The following is a 14,835-nucleotide window of genomic DNA, read 5'->3' as shown; positions in this document are numbered from 1 at the left end:
TCTGTCCTTTCTGTAGTCCTTACTGCATTTTGGTTATATAATGTAGTTTGCTGTTTTGTGGCTTTACTTTGGTTATGATGAGGGCGACTGACTGGATATTCAAGCTCATCCTAACAGTTCTAATTAAAATGTATGCTTACGAACAATAAGCCTTCTAAATATGCTTATTTTTTTATTATTCTATATCTCTGAGAAAATCCTAAATGAAAAACTGTGGCCATTAGTTTGTGACATCATTGAGTTTAAGTTAATTCGGGTTGTGCAGCACGACAATTATCCAAAACACATCAGCAAGTACCCGTCTTGAATGGCTAAAAAAAGAAAATGAAGGTTTTGGACTTAATCAAAACTCTGATTCAAATCTGATTAAGATGCTGTGGGATGACCTCATAATTGAAACTCATGATTCATGCTTGAAACCCATCCAGAGTGGCTGAAATAATTCACCTCTTTGAAGAACTGACCAAAATCCCCCACCACAGATTTAAGAGACTTCAGACAAATGCTTGATGGCAGTTATTGAGACAAAGGTTTTAAATGTACTTGTTGTTTGTACTCAGGTAATCTTTGTCTAACATAAAACATGTTTGCAGATCGGAAATTAGAAGAAATTTGTAAGAGAGAATTTTTTTTTTTCACAGCATCATAAGAAAGCTTTTTAGAACTCCGTGGCGCCACTTAGTGGATGAATGAATAATTGCAAACAGATGAGAGGAATTAAAATTCAGTTGAAGCTTCTGAAAAGGGTCCATTTGTAGCTTCAAAATGAATGACGCAGTTTTAAATGTTAGATCAATAGAGTCACTTAGAACCCAGATTTTCTCATATAACAACTATTATTTCTTTCTTAAATATTTTCATCATTGTGATTTAGAGATTTTGTTTGTTCGTTTTACCTCTGTGTCTACAACAATTGGTTATTGTGAAATACGAATTTAGCCCACGTGGCTTGAGACTGATGGAGAATGTTTGCCTGGAAACAGTTACCAGCCTTGTTAGCTGTTATCAGAAGAGCCATCATCAACACTGGGAGGCAATTTTTCTGTCAGTGAACATTACACAGGAAACAACAGCAAGCAACAATTATAAAGAATCACGTAGAAATGTGACAGCTGTGGGTACAAACGTGATGCTTTGAGAAGGCTAATATGTACACATGCATTTCAGAAACTTTACGATGTAACACAGGGAATCTGTCATTTTATGGAGCCATTCCCGTCTCCATTCAGCTCCTTAGGCTCATTCTTTCTGTAATACATTCTGCATGAAAAGTTGGCCAAAGACCGGCAGATTAAAGGAAGTGGTGGTATTTTCAAAGCTCTATAAATAGCAATCACCATTTCCCTCTGACTGCCCTCACACAACACATGGACACAAGGCCTATTCAGAGTTATAGCTTTTCCAAGAGCAGCTCTAACAGATGTTTATGGTTTCCTTGCATAAGTGAATAAGGAAACTGTAAACTGCAGTATCAGAGACAAACAAAGCTGCCACTCACAACACGTTGCTGATTCAATCCTCTCACAGACAGGAAATCGAAGATATCAAATTCCTGTTTTAAGATACTGTCACAAATTCCCCAACTTTGGCTCTTTTTTCTTCTTCTCCTCACTCACTTGTTCATTTTTCCTTCATGTGGTTTTTCGACCCCTCTTTGCGTCTCCTTGGCAGTGGAATGTGCATCTCAGCAGTAGCTGTTGAAACTGTGGTTAAAAAAGGGCACTGCTGGGTGAGCGTCTTTGTTTTCGTCTTTCATGTGAGAACATGTAGACACTTGGGCCAGACAGGAAGAAAACAAAGAAAAAAATAGAACTTGCTGACAAAGTGGACACTTCCAGCAGTAGTTACTCACCTCCATCTTGGGTGTAACTGCGTTGCGTAAGCTTCGATGGACCTGCAGAGTTGCTGAAAGGATTTTTATTCACTTCAGTGAACATCAAAATATCAATTTGCTGAATATGCTGAAAAACTTTAAATGTTTTCACTTAGTGCTCAGTCTTTGCACTTCTGACTCAACTTCCCCAACTTTCAAAATAAAAAGGGATTCTTATTTCATCACTAATCCGTTTTCTATTTTACAGGACTACACACACATTTCCTGTGCTTTGCCATTGCTGTTTCTACATTTTAGGTGTTTTCAGTATCAAAATCTGCATTCATTTCTTGAACAACAATTTCTGAGCAAGAATTCATCTTATTCTTTTCACATTGACTGATTACTGCAACCTGTTCTAATCACACTTTACACTGGGCCATGTTTCCTGGGAACAAACTCGTAGCAAATCGTGATTCCAATTTTAAAGAAAGGGTGTGATACAAAGGTTGTAGATGTTATCCAGTCTGAAAAATGAACAATATTTCATTTAAAGTAAATGTCAGTTCTTGTAATGTACATGTAAGCATTTGCTCAGAAAAACGATGCGCTTATTAGTCAGTGTTACACTCTTTGACTAACATGCCTATTAGATTTTCCACCATTGCAGCTTCATTCAACAGGATGTTCTACTTCCAGAAGGGGAAGAGTAAGTGTCTGGAAGGGTTATAACACTCGCAGATGGGTGGAAGAGTCCATGCAGGAAATGTCTCGTTCGATGACCAGCCAAAAGAAATCATACAGCTGGCACTCCATGATTGTGCCTGTCTCTACATACCCTAATAGTAATGTCTGTGCTTTTTAAACTGTGCAGATAGAACAAAAAACACAAAACCATATTTTTTTGTGGTGTTAAAACCCTTTAGAAAGTAATTTGCTTTATTATTATATAGGATGTAAAAACACTTAGGATTTAACTTCTTTTTCTAAACCATTAAATGCTGGATGGTATAGTAACAGAAAACCTTTTATTGCCAGAACCTTAATGGCAAATCTAGAGAATCTTCCTTTGGTCTTAATTGTCAGCATGTTTTTGAGCTAAACAAAACTTAAATGACTTACTTTGTTTACTGTCAATCACGTATGACCTCACGCTTGCTGCTTTGTTGTTTAGGGTGCACACAGGACTACTGAACTGCCTCCATTTAGCTGCGTTTCACCAGTTGTGTTTCCGCAGGCAGGGACACGTGGACGGGACAACATTTCTGCAGAAGTCTCCGCAGGGAGAGGGGTGGGTGGGAGTGAGTGTGTGTGAGGGGAGGCTCATTTTCGTCTTCAGAAGTACATACATTTCTGTCCTTGTGCTGCAGCTGGTTAACATTAACCCTCGGCACCACTCTTGCAGCTCAGGTTGTACGCTATCTTTGTTCGCACAGATGATTTTAACTGCACAGCCCTCATGTCTCATTGCAAGTCAGAACTTATGCCCTCCCACCTCTTCCCACCCCACAAAAAAGATAGTCGTTAAGTCCAGTTGCCAGTGTGCATCTTGTTTGTTTAGCTCTGTATTCTGCATCCTGATTGCAAAAATAAATAAATAAATAAATAAATAAATAAAAGAAACAGATATTACTATGAAGTCTTTCTCTTGTTCTAAAGGCATGAAAGTTGCTATAATTGCAGTGTTTTCGTTGGAAATAAGAGACTTCAAAGCAACATAATTGGGAGCATGTTTTGAAACCATAAACAGACTAGAACAGACGAGGCACTGAATCGTCTATACTTGGCTTTACTTTTGTTGGCTGAAGTTTCACCCCACCTCCAGAACCCAGACAAACTGTTCCGGTAAGAGCCTCCTTCCAGATTAATTTGAAGACGTAGCACAAATTCTTACTCATGCACTATGTGCACACATTCGTCAGATGTCTGCGTGAGAGGCTCTTATTTTCATATATCCACAGAGATAGTTTACTACACAGATAGAGATGTTGTTTAACAGCTCTGGGTGAATTTACACCTTTTCAAATTCTCATTTATTGTCATTTTGCCCTTTCCTAATTCTTACTTCCAGTTTCATATCTGTGGGAAAACAATTTTTACCTAGATAATGATCCTTAGTGAATAAAGTTAATTTGTCATTCTTAGTAGGTGTTTTTGTGCATTGTGGGATTAAATTGTCATTAAAATGATCATATCTCTTAGAATCTTACATTGTATTCCAATTGGTTTTTGCCTGATTCCTGTGTGGGCCACTTGGCTCTTGTAAATTATGACAAGTTTTACCCCTGATCAAACTATGATCACCCTGGTTGACCGACTTCTGTTATATCTCAGACTTTTGATATATTTCAGGGTTCTACATAAAGTTCTTTGCCTTTAGTTTGTGTCAGGTATCTTATCGATTTTTTTTATTTACTTTATCTTCTTTATGCAACTTCTTAGATAAATACCGACATTCACAATAAAATTAAAAAGAAGGCTGCAGTGGAGCTGTCAGATATATTAATTAAAATGTCCAACTCAGGTTTTCATGTCAGTGTTGATAAAGTGTCACATGTGTTCTTTTCAAGGTATGTGAAAGATTCAGACCCAGATATAAAACCCCTAAATAGTGCAGGGTTCAAAGTATTTAACTACAACTGTCTTCAACATTTTAAAATTTTAAAATGGTTGTCAAAAATTTGCTCATATGATTTTCAGAACTGTAGACTTATAGGGAGCAATTTACAGACCGAAGCTTAGCAGATGTACATGAATGCAACATTTGTGTTACAGATGACTTACTGTTAGAGCTGTTGGGATGTTACAGGATACATTAGCAGTAGAAATATTATATAAACAAGCTTCAAAACCTATAAAGTCAAGGTCAGAGTTTGACTTTTTAGTCTTTTTAATAAAGATGATTATTTACGATGTCAATCCAAAGTCATATGATTCTAAGCAAAATTTGGATAAGGTCCCACTTAGAGGATAAATTCTGTCACAAATATACTACGTCTGCTTTGCCTCGGAAATGAAAACCCAAATCTGGAAAAGACACTGAATCTCAAGTTAAAAGTGTACAAGTTTCAAGTTGAACCACTAGTGGGATTTCTGTTGTGGTTTTAACAGAGTAGCACTGTGCATGGTTGCTTTTAATAAAATTTAGTCAAGTAAAGAAACATCTCATTGATCCTCAACCAGGGCATCTTTATTCATATTCTCTGAAATTATATTAGGAGCATATTTGTTCAGCGTACAGCACCGTTCACATCCAGGAGGTTGTAACTGTTACCATCTTGAAGGCTGAAACTGGATGTTTGCAATATAGACAAAAGAAAAACCGTCGTGAGTCGATGTCTGTTATCTGTAGAAAATGTCATTATGCAAAAAAAATGTGTAAGAAGATAAAAAAATAACTGTTATAATAAATCTGCAGCATTCCAATGATTTAGGACTGAGTTAAAAATGTATATTAAGGCTATTTTCTATTAGGCTACATATAAAAATGCTTCTCAAGAAAAGTTGTTCTGCATTATTGCTTACACTATTGTCTGTGATGGAAACGGCAGTAAGACTGAGACTTGTACTCTAACCAATCAAACCCTCTCAGGGGTTTCTTGACCTTTGTACCTGGAGCTGCTTTTCATGCAATAACAGCCACGATGGGAGACAGTAGAGGCAGTTCTTGAGTAAAATTACAGTGAAGGGAACTATTCCTCATCTTGCAGTGGATACTCCTCTTCCATCCCTCATCTCAACCTGATCCAGTGTCATCAGATGACAGTCTGTTCTCCTCGGCTCTTCCTGCACCCTCCATAGATGACCGACAGGAGGTAGCTCAGGCAGCACAGGCAGGCAAACACGGCCGCCGTCAGGTAGACCTTATACAGGCATGAGTGCTGGTACTGGTTCAGGTTGCAGTAGGAGTAGCTCTCCGTCTTGTAGAACATGACTCCGATGGCCGGCAGGTAAAGCGCGGCGGCGACCACGTCGTGCGTCAGGTTGGTGCAGAGCCAGCGCTCTCCTCCCAGCAGAGGAACCAGGTCCTGCTTGTCCAGTAGGGTGATGAAGAACAGGGCGAGGGTGAGGAGCCAGAACAGGACAGCGACGAACAGGACGAAGTGGATGGGGCCATCGTACTTGTTGGCAGCAACCGTGATCCACAGCCCAGCTCCGAACACGATCTGCAGGATCCGGGTGATTCCCAAGAAGCTCCGGAGGAACTTGGCAATGTTGCTCCTCACCTGAGGCTGGGGAAGTTGCGGTGCCATCTCTCTCTCTCTCTCTCGCTCTCTCGCTCTCTTCTTTCTCTCTCTCTCTCTCTCCCTCTCTCTCTCTGTCCTCAGTTTTCTTCTCCGCTCAGACTCGAGTTTTTTTTTTTCCCTCTCCCGAACAGGGCGGGTGCTTTTTGCCAGCTGCAAACAGCTGGAGAAAAGATGATGAAGAAAAAAAAGAAAAAGTGTAAGTAAAGTAACCGTCACAGGAGGATCTGAGGTCCAATAAAAGAAACCAAAGTTTGGGAATAAAGAGGGACTCTCTGTTCTTTCCACAGCCCGGGGTTTTGAAATGACAAACCTTCTTGCAGGCTATGTTTCGTCTTTTCCGTTTCCTCTGTTGAATCCACAGTCTGTGGAGGGGGCGTCTTGTAATTCAAACTCTACCCCTCCTCAGCTAGACTCGTAGACGCAGAACAGAGAGGCCATGGACGTCTTTGTCCAGATCCACCAGTCATGCTGGGAGTGGCAACTTTGCCTTGGAAATCAGGATAGCGGTGCTCGGAAACATGGGTTTCCAAGTTTAGGAAACACAAAAACTTACGTTTAACCAATTTCGATTGGCAATAATAGATGGCAATATTATGATAAGTAATACTTATTATTTATCATAATAATAAATACCTATCAAATACCTGTTATTACTACTACTAGTAATATTTTTTTAAATAATGGAGTAAAAAGTAATTTGAAAAGATTAAAATCATAGATTCAGTGCTCATACACTGAGCTATTTCAAATCTTTGCGGGCTTTATAGACTTTATCAAAGCAAACTTCCATTGTATGGCCATGTCTATTGTTCACTGACAGACACAGACTGATCGTCTGCATGCCACGCCGCATTGATGCAGTAATTCATGCTAAAAGGGGTTTAAAGTAGAGCAAAAAAAAAAAAAAACATATTTCCGAAGCCCTCAGTTAAAATATATTTTTTAAAAATAATTTTCTGTAAAAATGTAACTGTCTGAGTCATAATTTTAATTCCATTATCTCTAGTCTTTAATAATAAAAAACACAAACATATTTTATGTGTAATAAATCTATATCATATGAGTTTCACCTTCTTCGACAGAAAATGTCGAACTTTTCCTACACACATTCTAAATTCTTTGGTGCTTTTGATGTGGTAGGAGTTGACCGAACTTGGTAGAAATATTCTCTATAGAAAAAAAAAGGTTTTTAAACCGTATTTCTCTTTGATTTTCTTTATTCCTTTAATTACTAAAACGAAACAAGAGCCTTGTTTTCATAATGATTCACGGTGTGTCTCAACGTAACCGCCCCTCACAACATGGCAACGACATTGACGTACACACGGACTCTGTGTTTTCATCCATGCACTTAGTAGTTGTTTTCTCCCAGTTAATGCACATGTACCGTTTTAGATAAATCTATAAGCCATTGTGGAGCTTAATCGACTAACCAGTCTGCATCGTTATTTATTTGACTGGTCACCATTGGGATTTTTCTTAATAATGCCAGCTCTGTTGATAGAGCTCCACTGCCCATGAGCTCTGCATGCGTCATCCCAGCGCAGGATCCTCACATGTTACTTTCTTTCTCACATTAATGACAGCCGCTCCTCGCTCCAGCCAGGCTCATTGACGTCAATGAGCTTACGACCTGAACGCCCGACGTGGCCAGTGGGCGGAGCCAAGCGCCATCCACACCCCTCCAGACTCGTCATTGGTTGAAATAGCAAGTTTTACCAGACTCCAGACGCGGGCGCATGCGCGTCGCTCCATTCCTACTAGTCTACGTTTACGTCATTGATTTATAAATGACACTCAGCTGAAAGGAGCCAAATCGAAGCTCCACAAACAGAGCTGCACCAGTGTGTCGGCGACTACTGCGGTTTCTGCCCTATTTAATAAACAGTGGAGCACCAGGGAAAGATGGACTAAATCTCCAGGTAAGCCCCCATTATTATTTTTTACTATAATTATTATCATTATTATTTATCACATAATCAAAGTTTTCATCCTTTCTTTTAGAAAATAGTTTGTCGAATAACAGTTTATTCCAGCAATCTTCATGCAACTATCATACACTTCGTCAAGTTGAAATGCATTCAATATTTCAGCAATAAGGCAGTTCAAAGTGCCTTAAGACAATTTTTTTTTGCAGGTCGTGGTTTGGTTCTCTTATGAAAGAACAAACGTGGAGTGTTAAATGTTGCATGAGCTGATTGCAATCATTGACTCAGTTGTGAAACCCGTTGTACTAGTTAATGTATAATAGAGACAAGTATGCTGTGCTCTGGCTTCATGGGAACAGGGACTGTTCAGCTTGCAGTTCAACTAATAGAGGATGCGAAACTCACTTTGATTAGCAAACTAGTGAATAACGAGGAGCTGCTTTAAACTTGTAAATCTTTAAAATGATCTGCTTGAAACAAATAACTTTTTATTACTTTAAAAATAAGAATAAATAATAAATAGATTTTCCCACTTGATAGAAGCTTTTTGCTTCTCTTATTAATGTTGTCCTCACATGGGCTCTTGACGTAGATAGAAGTCCAAAGAGCAATGTTTACCATGCACAAGCTAAATTATCTTTTTTCTTAAGCAGCGAACCGTCTTTACAAAATAAATAAATAAATAAATAAATAAAAATAAGGCTCAGAAAAGACACCCACACGCAAGCTCCAATTAAAAAGGCTGCAAGTTACCATACCAACATCAGTTGAGTTTGTTTGACCTCATTTTAGGAAAGCTGGGCTGTTTTAAAATATAGATTACATAATGTGTTAAATCAAATGCCATAGCAGGAATACAGACCTATGAGTTTTACAGTGAGACGCAATGTTGAATGTTTAAGTAGGAGAACTGGTTAAACTAGTTCTTCAGCCTGGAGCCTCAGCATGCAGACCGCTGGTGTAGATGGTTGTCTTGGCAGGTTTTCAGCTGTGTCATAGATTTTATCTACAAGCTTCTCCCTGTCTGTTGTGTTTCTTAGGTTCTTATGAGTCTTTTTCTTCTCTAATGTTCTCCATCAAATCTCTGAACAATACACAGCTGTATTTAGTTTGAAAATAAATTCCACGCAGGAGGACTCTGTGTGTGTTCACTTGACTTAATTCATGGGTATCAGAAACCCCTCCTCCCCCCGTCCTCCACTGTTTTATGCTGTTTCACATAAATAACACACTAAAAAAGTATATTGAAGTTTGTGTTTTTCACATTGTAAAAATATGAAAAAGATAACAGGGAATTGATATTTTTTGCAAGGCACAGTATGTTTTTTTTATTTGCTTGTGTGACTATGAACTCAAAAGTAAAAACTTTGGAAAATAAGCTGCTGCTTTATATTACATGGAAGGTACAAATCTATTTCCTAATGAAGCCAGTTGTTTGTGATGTAGTCATATTCCAGTGTATTTGGAAAAAAGAAAAACTCATCCGTAATTAACTGGTAATGTCAGGAGAGTACAGTTTGTGACTTTAAAATAACTGGCATTTACTAAATTAGTGATAAGCTGACATTTCAGGAAACGCTCTGACTTTACATTCCAGGGTTGCATTCTGTCGTCTTATCTGTTGTGTAAAGAGAAATTTTGTGCCCCATTTCTTTAACATATTGTATTTTCATTTGAACAGCTGAACAGAAAGCACTTTGAGCAGAAAGCAGTCACTCAGTTGTGGCTTTTGCCATTCAATAAGCACCGAGTTGTGATTGTCCCATTTTCTAACGGATGTGCGTAAAGGCAGACGAAGTTACCATCTGAAGTGTAATGGGCTTTAAAGTGCCGATCGTCACTCGCCTTCAAGCAGGATTAAAGAGTCGGAGCTGACTGGAGGATTCTCAGCCAAATGACAGCTGCTGTCTTGTGGTTTTACTTATTCCCATGGAGTGGGGATGTGGTTTTGTACCCATTTCCTGGCTCAGCAGGACTCGCGTCCTTGTCATTGATAAAGCACCGGAAGCAGACGAATTTGATGAAGTCACTTGTTATATACCCTTCCAACCTTTTCTGTGTTGGTCAGCACATTTATCTGAAACAATTCCTCCTCTCCCCACAGAATAAAGCCCGTGTAAATTGTGTGTCTACCACCTCTCTCTGGATGGATACCAGATCTGCCTCCGCTTCTCCCTCTGTGGTGGCCGGTCCTTCCTCCTTGTGGCGTCTGGCCGAGAGGAGGAGCAGGAAGTCTGGCTCGGGAAACATCTTCAGCACCGTGAACCTGTGGCAGCTCCAGAGGTTGTTCAGGGCAGCTGGAGACGAGGATGCTGAGCAGAGGGCCCAGCTCGTCTGGGGACACAGAGACGAGGCTGAACTCGCTCAGGCCTTAATAACGCTTCGGAGTCGAGGTCACCGCAGAGCGCTGAGGACCAATGGGAGGGATGCGATGGGCTCGCACTGGCTGCGAGCCTTCAGTCACCTCAGGTACAGCCACACCCCCATATCAGGGAGGTACTGATCTAAGTCACATACCCAAACAAATACCACATGGTTTTCCTCCTCCTAAAACACACAATCAGCAACAATATGTAAATAAACATCGATTATTAATAGTCACCCAGGGTTGCAAAAAGACAAAGTGAATTTCCCCACAGAGGAACAATAAATGATTTTTGTATTTCTATTCTGTTCTAACATTGGCCGACTTTCATGTTAATACCAATATATCATGCATTGCTATATTCTGAGCTTTCACCTGTAATGACCCTTCTCGTCCCTAACAACGACCTCTGTTGCTTAGGATTGGAGAGACCTCTCCGAGGAGGCAGGGAAAAGACCCTGGCGAAGACAGGGATTTCAGAGCCGAGACAAAGAGAAGTCCAGAGTCCTGCAGACACTCCTCATTTGAAGCGACTTCAGCAGAGACTGGTGCCGAATCAGTACTCGCTGAGATACAAAACCCTAATGGAAACTTTGACAGAGCGACTGCAACCAGCTCAGGACTGAGGAGGACGGGGGAAAGTAATCCAGAGAGATACCTGCACCGAATACTTCACTGAGAAACAAGGAAAAAGTCTGGGACAGATCAAGGATGTGTATGTTTGGCCTTTCCTTTGCTGCTCTCTCTCTTTCACTGCAACACCTGTTGGAAATGCATTTGCACTAGATTATCTGGGCTTAAACCACAGACTGATTCAAAAACATCTCACAGCTTTAAATAACGGTTGTTGCTCAGTAAACACTTGGAACTTGTTTGTTCTTAAATTCACATTACTAGTAACACTAAAATGCCTAAGGAGAATAAGATGATTGGGGAAGAAAAATAGGATTTTGTTTTATAAAAATTTATTTATTTAGAAATAAATGTATATCACCAAAGCCATTACTTACTGAAAGCTCAGGTTGCGAATAGACCAAGAATAACATGTTTAAGTGCTTGTTGTAAAAACAAACCTCATCTGGAGATTTGAATGAAAGTCCAGGATTTATAACTTTTTTTCTCTATAAACTTGAAATGCTCCATTTTGAACTCTGGGAATAAAATCTGTTTGATTTTCATTGTCTACTGTTGTTCATTTATCACAACAGAATGTGGCAGAAAGCCTAATTATACCACATGAGCATATCATTTTTGTCTTTTCTACTTTTAGTGTGGTACAAAAATATTTGTAGTTTTCAGAAAGCACAACTATAGAGACTACAAACGGATCCCATTTTTAATAACTTACTGGCATTGTCTCTTATGTTGATGCACTGTTTTTATAAACCTTTTTCTTTTTTCTTTTTGAAACAAATAATTTCAGAATAAAGCAAAACACTCATAACATGTTTTTCAGAGCTACATTATTGTCTGTCTGTCTTACTTGTTCTAGTGCCCTCTTTTAAATTAAAGGGGACTTGTATCAAAATCTTTTTATCAAGGAGTGCAATAGTTACTACTAACTCAGTTTCATATGAAATACAAAATGGCATTTCATTTGGGCTGATCAGATTTGCAGCTAATTTCTACAGGCATGAAGGTCAAAATAAAAAAACAATAGAAACATGTTTTTTTAGAGCAGTCCTTCTCTTGATATCAATAGTTATGAAAATTGTGAATCTTTACAATTCCAGACTCGGGTAAAAAAAAATAAATAAAAAAAAATCACCTGGCAGACTTTATTTTTGGGAGGTAACCTCTCCGTCTCTGTTGATGTGTAAATCATAGTACATTAGTTTGCACTTTTGATATCTATTCATAACAGAATGGTCTTTTTTTTCCAGAAATAAGCAAAATTGTCAAATAAACTTTTAGGGCTTTTATGCTAAGTATCACAGTAAAGGTTATAATGTGGGGGATTTATTCTAAAAACTAACCTCTGATAGTGAAAGTTCTGTTATGCTAAATATAGTGTGTTATAATCAACAGCTGGCCTAATGAGAACATGTGTTGTGGTTGATAGAGACATCTTGACCTAAAAAATGTGCATTATAATAAAAAAGTCTGTCTTATAAATAACATTTATTTATTTAGTGTATTTAATCTATATATAAATATACAGAGCAGGCATATAAGAAAACACACCATCTATAGTTCAACAGAAACATATGCTGCCCTCTAGTGCTCATGTTTATTTGTGTTATTCACATAGCTATGTCAACTTTTAGACATTAGATGGCGCAAAATGTTTAGTTTTGAAGAAAAAAAAACCTAGACAAGAGTTGGCATTGGAAATAACTCAAATTTTAGATTTTTCCTCAAACTCTTTACCAATAAAACTTTACCTGGTACGATAGACCTTTTAAAAATATATAAGATTTTAGAAGTCAGTAATGAATGAGCTAATTTATGGTTTACTTGAATGCATACAATATACTTTCTGAACAAACGGCTCCAATCTTTTAATTCAATAAGTGTTGTAGTTTTATCATAGTTGTTTCCCCCTTTAGATTGTGTGCAGTTTTAAAGCTACCATGAAAGGCCAGTTTTGGCCACGTGGAGCAGAAAGGGGCTAATATTGAATCGGGGATACTGTCCTCTTTGTCTGTCCTGGATTGACTTGGCTGTGCCTGCTTAGCTGGAGCCCTGACAGGCCTGAGGCCACTATGGGGTGGCTTTATGAGGTGCTGAGAGCTCATCTGATTCCCTCAAACCCACAGAAAGCAGCTGAGTGGCTCGGAGAAAATCCCCCATGAGCTGAACTTCTCACCTTGTATTTAAATAAGCATGGTGCACAGAAAAATGTACTTTCTCTGTGGGCTATTTAAACCATTCAGACGTGAACTGATGATCCAGAAGTAATATATATCTACTGCCATACAATCTCCCTTTTTCATATTCACAGTGTATGTACATTTTCCTTTCTGCAAAATGAGCTTTTTTTTTAATTTAAACTTTATTATTCTCAGTGTACATAGAACTTGTTGTCCAGCAGTTTTTAAGCTGTTGTCCTGCTATCCATCCATCCATTTTTTATACACCCTTGTTCCCACTGGGGTCAGGAGGGGTGCTGGTTCCTATCTCCAGTGAACGTTTCGGGCGAGAGGTGGGGTACACCCTGGGCAGGTGTTGTCCTGCTACTTATCTACAAATATACATAATCACCCTCTTTATATTGACGGTTTTGTGGATGTCGTTCATGTATGTATGTCGAAAAGACTAAAATGGATTCTAATGAGCCAATCAAACACCTGTGTAAGATTAGCAAAAGCCTAAAACAGGAACATTTTCTCTAGCTGACTCACTGAGGTTCAGGATATTTAGGTCCACAAATATGATTCTGATCCTATATCTCAAAAATGACCATTAACAGGTGTTTATAATATTCAACAATGTATTCTGCAAATGCAGGAAGTGTTCACCTCTCTTGTTCTTCTCCAAATTTTGCTGCGTGACAACCACATACATCAGTGTTTCACCGTGTGCCTAATCAGAACTTTATGTAATAAACTAACAGCACACACACACTCACACACACACACATATATATATATATATATATATATTAGAAAGCCTCTCCCCAGATATAGTGGCCTTTTTCAACAGTTGTCAAACAAGAAAGTGGGTTATGAGAGAGGGGGCAAAGGTCATCGGGCTGGAACTCAAACCTATGATGGCTAAATAGTATGTATGAGTTATTAGTTTAAGTTTAGAGTCTTGGCTTTGATCTCTCTGCTCCACTGCCACTCTGTTCAACATGCCATGCCATGATGAGTGACTCTCTACCCACTGGAGCAAGGGTGGAGAGGTTATCTGACCTTGGAGCCCAACGAGGGTGCTGGCCTGGTGGAGGAGCTAAAGAGATCCACGCAGTGGTTGGCATCAGCAGTCAGGCAGAAAGAAGAGCTTGAAAAGCGGAGTGCAGCAGAATGCCTGGCAGTTTAAGTAGACAGCTCAAATTGTCAGAGTGTGCATGATATATTCCACAGAGTGTAAGAAAGAGCACATGTGAAGATGCAGCCAGCTCGAGTTGGCTGTCTGAACTGGCTTGCAGGTCTCGACTCATTTATCATTTTCTGTTTATTTTGCAATCATTCACTACTTTGGTTTTACATTCAGGTAAAATATCATACATTTTATGATTGTAATATAGCAAAATATGGTCACTTTCAACTAGTAAGTATAGTTTTGCATGTCTCCTGTCCTACGGCCTTTCATCATGACATAGATTAAAACATTTTTTTTTTCAGTTTCAATGTTGCTTAAATCTTCTTTAATCCTATTCTTATAAGGAACCTTTCCTAGAATTCAGAAAGATCATCGCATCAAACTTTGATTTCTTTGTGCTACACTGCTGCCTTTCGGGCACATTTACATCTTAACAGTTTTCTAAGTTATGTGCATATGAATCAACATTGAAATTCTGAGTGGAGATGAAGTCTT

The 14,835-nt window shown here is 38.8% G+C and overlaps 2 protein-coding genes across 2 annotated transcripts; one reads left to right on the top strand and one right to left on the bottom strand.

Moving 5' to 3' along the window:
* Nucleotides 1-4,978: 4,978 nt before the first annotated feature.
* marveld1 (MARVEL domain containing 1) lies at nt 4,979-6,719 on the bottom strand. Its single transcript, XM_007566175.2, has one exon. The coding sequence runs from the start codon at nt 6,064-6,066 to the stop codon at nt 5,569-5,571; it is 498 nt and encodes a 165-aa protein (XP_007566237.1). The 5' UTR covers nt 6,067-6,719; the 3' UTR covers nt 4,979-5,568.
* Nucleotides 6,720-7,834: 1,115 nt separating this feature from the next.
* On the top strand, nt 7,835-11,531 carry avpi1 (arginine vasopressin induced 1). The gene is made up of 3 exons (XM_007566174.2): nt 7,835-7,982; nt 10,093-10,457; nt 10,774-11,531. Exons 2-3 carry the CDS (start codon nt 10,135-10,137, stop codon nt 11,030-11,032), a joined length of 582 nt encoding a protein of 193 aa, XP_007566236.1. The 5' UTR covers nt 7,835-7,982; nt 10,093-10,134; the 3' UTR covers nt 11,033-11,531.
* Nucleotides 11,532-14,835: the final 3,304 nt, after the last annotated feature.

Source organism: Poecilia formosa, unplaced genomic scaffold (assembly GCF_000485575.1).
Source record: "Poecilia formosa unplaced genomic scaffold, Poecilia_formosa-5.1.2 Scaffold188, whole genome shotgun sequence".
NCBI classification, from domain to species: domain Eukaryota; kingdom Metazoa; phylum Chordata; class Actinopteri; order Cyprinodontiformes; family Poeciliidae; genus Poecilia; species Poecilia formosa.
The sequence above is the reverse complement of the archived record's forward strand: the minus strand, read 5'-3'. Positions and strand labels throughout refer to the sequence as shown.

Coding starts and splice junctions, on each gene's coding strand:
- marveld1 (XM_007566175.2), bottom strand. CDS start 6,066: ATGGCACCGCAACTTCCCCAGCCTCAGGTGAGGAGCAACATTGCCAAG.
- avpi1 (XM_007566174.2), top strand. CDS start 10,135: ATGGATACCAGATCTGCCTCCGCTTCTCCCTCTGTGGTGGCCGGTCCT. Junction 10,458..10,773: donor CGAGCCTTCAGTCACCTCAG/GTACAGCCACAC, acceptor TCTGTTGCTTAG/GATTGGAGAGACCTCTCCGA.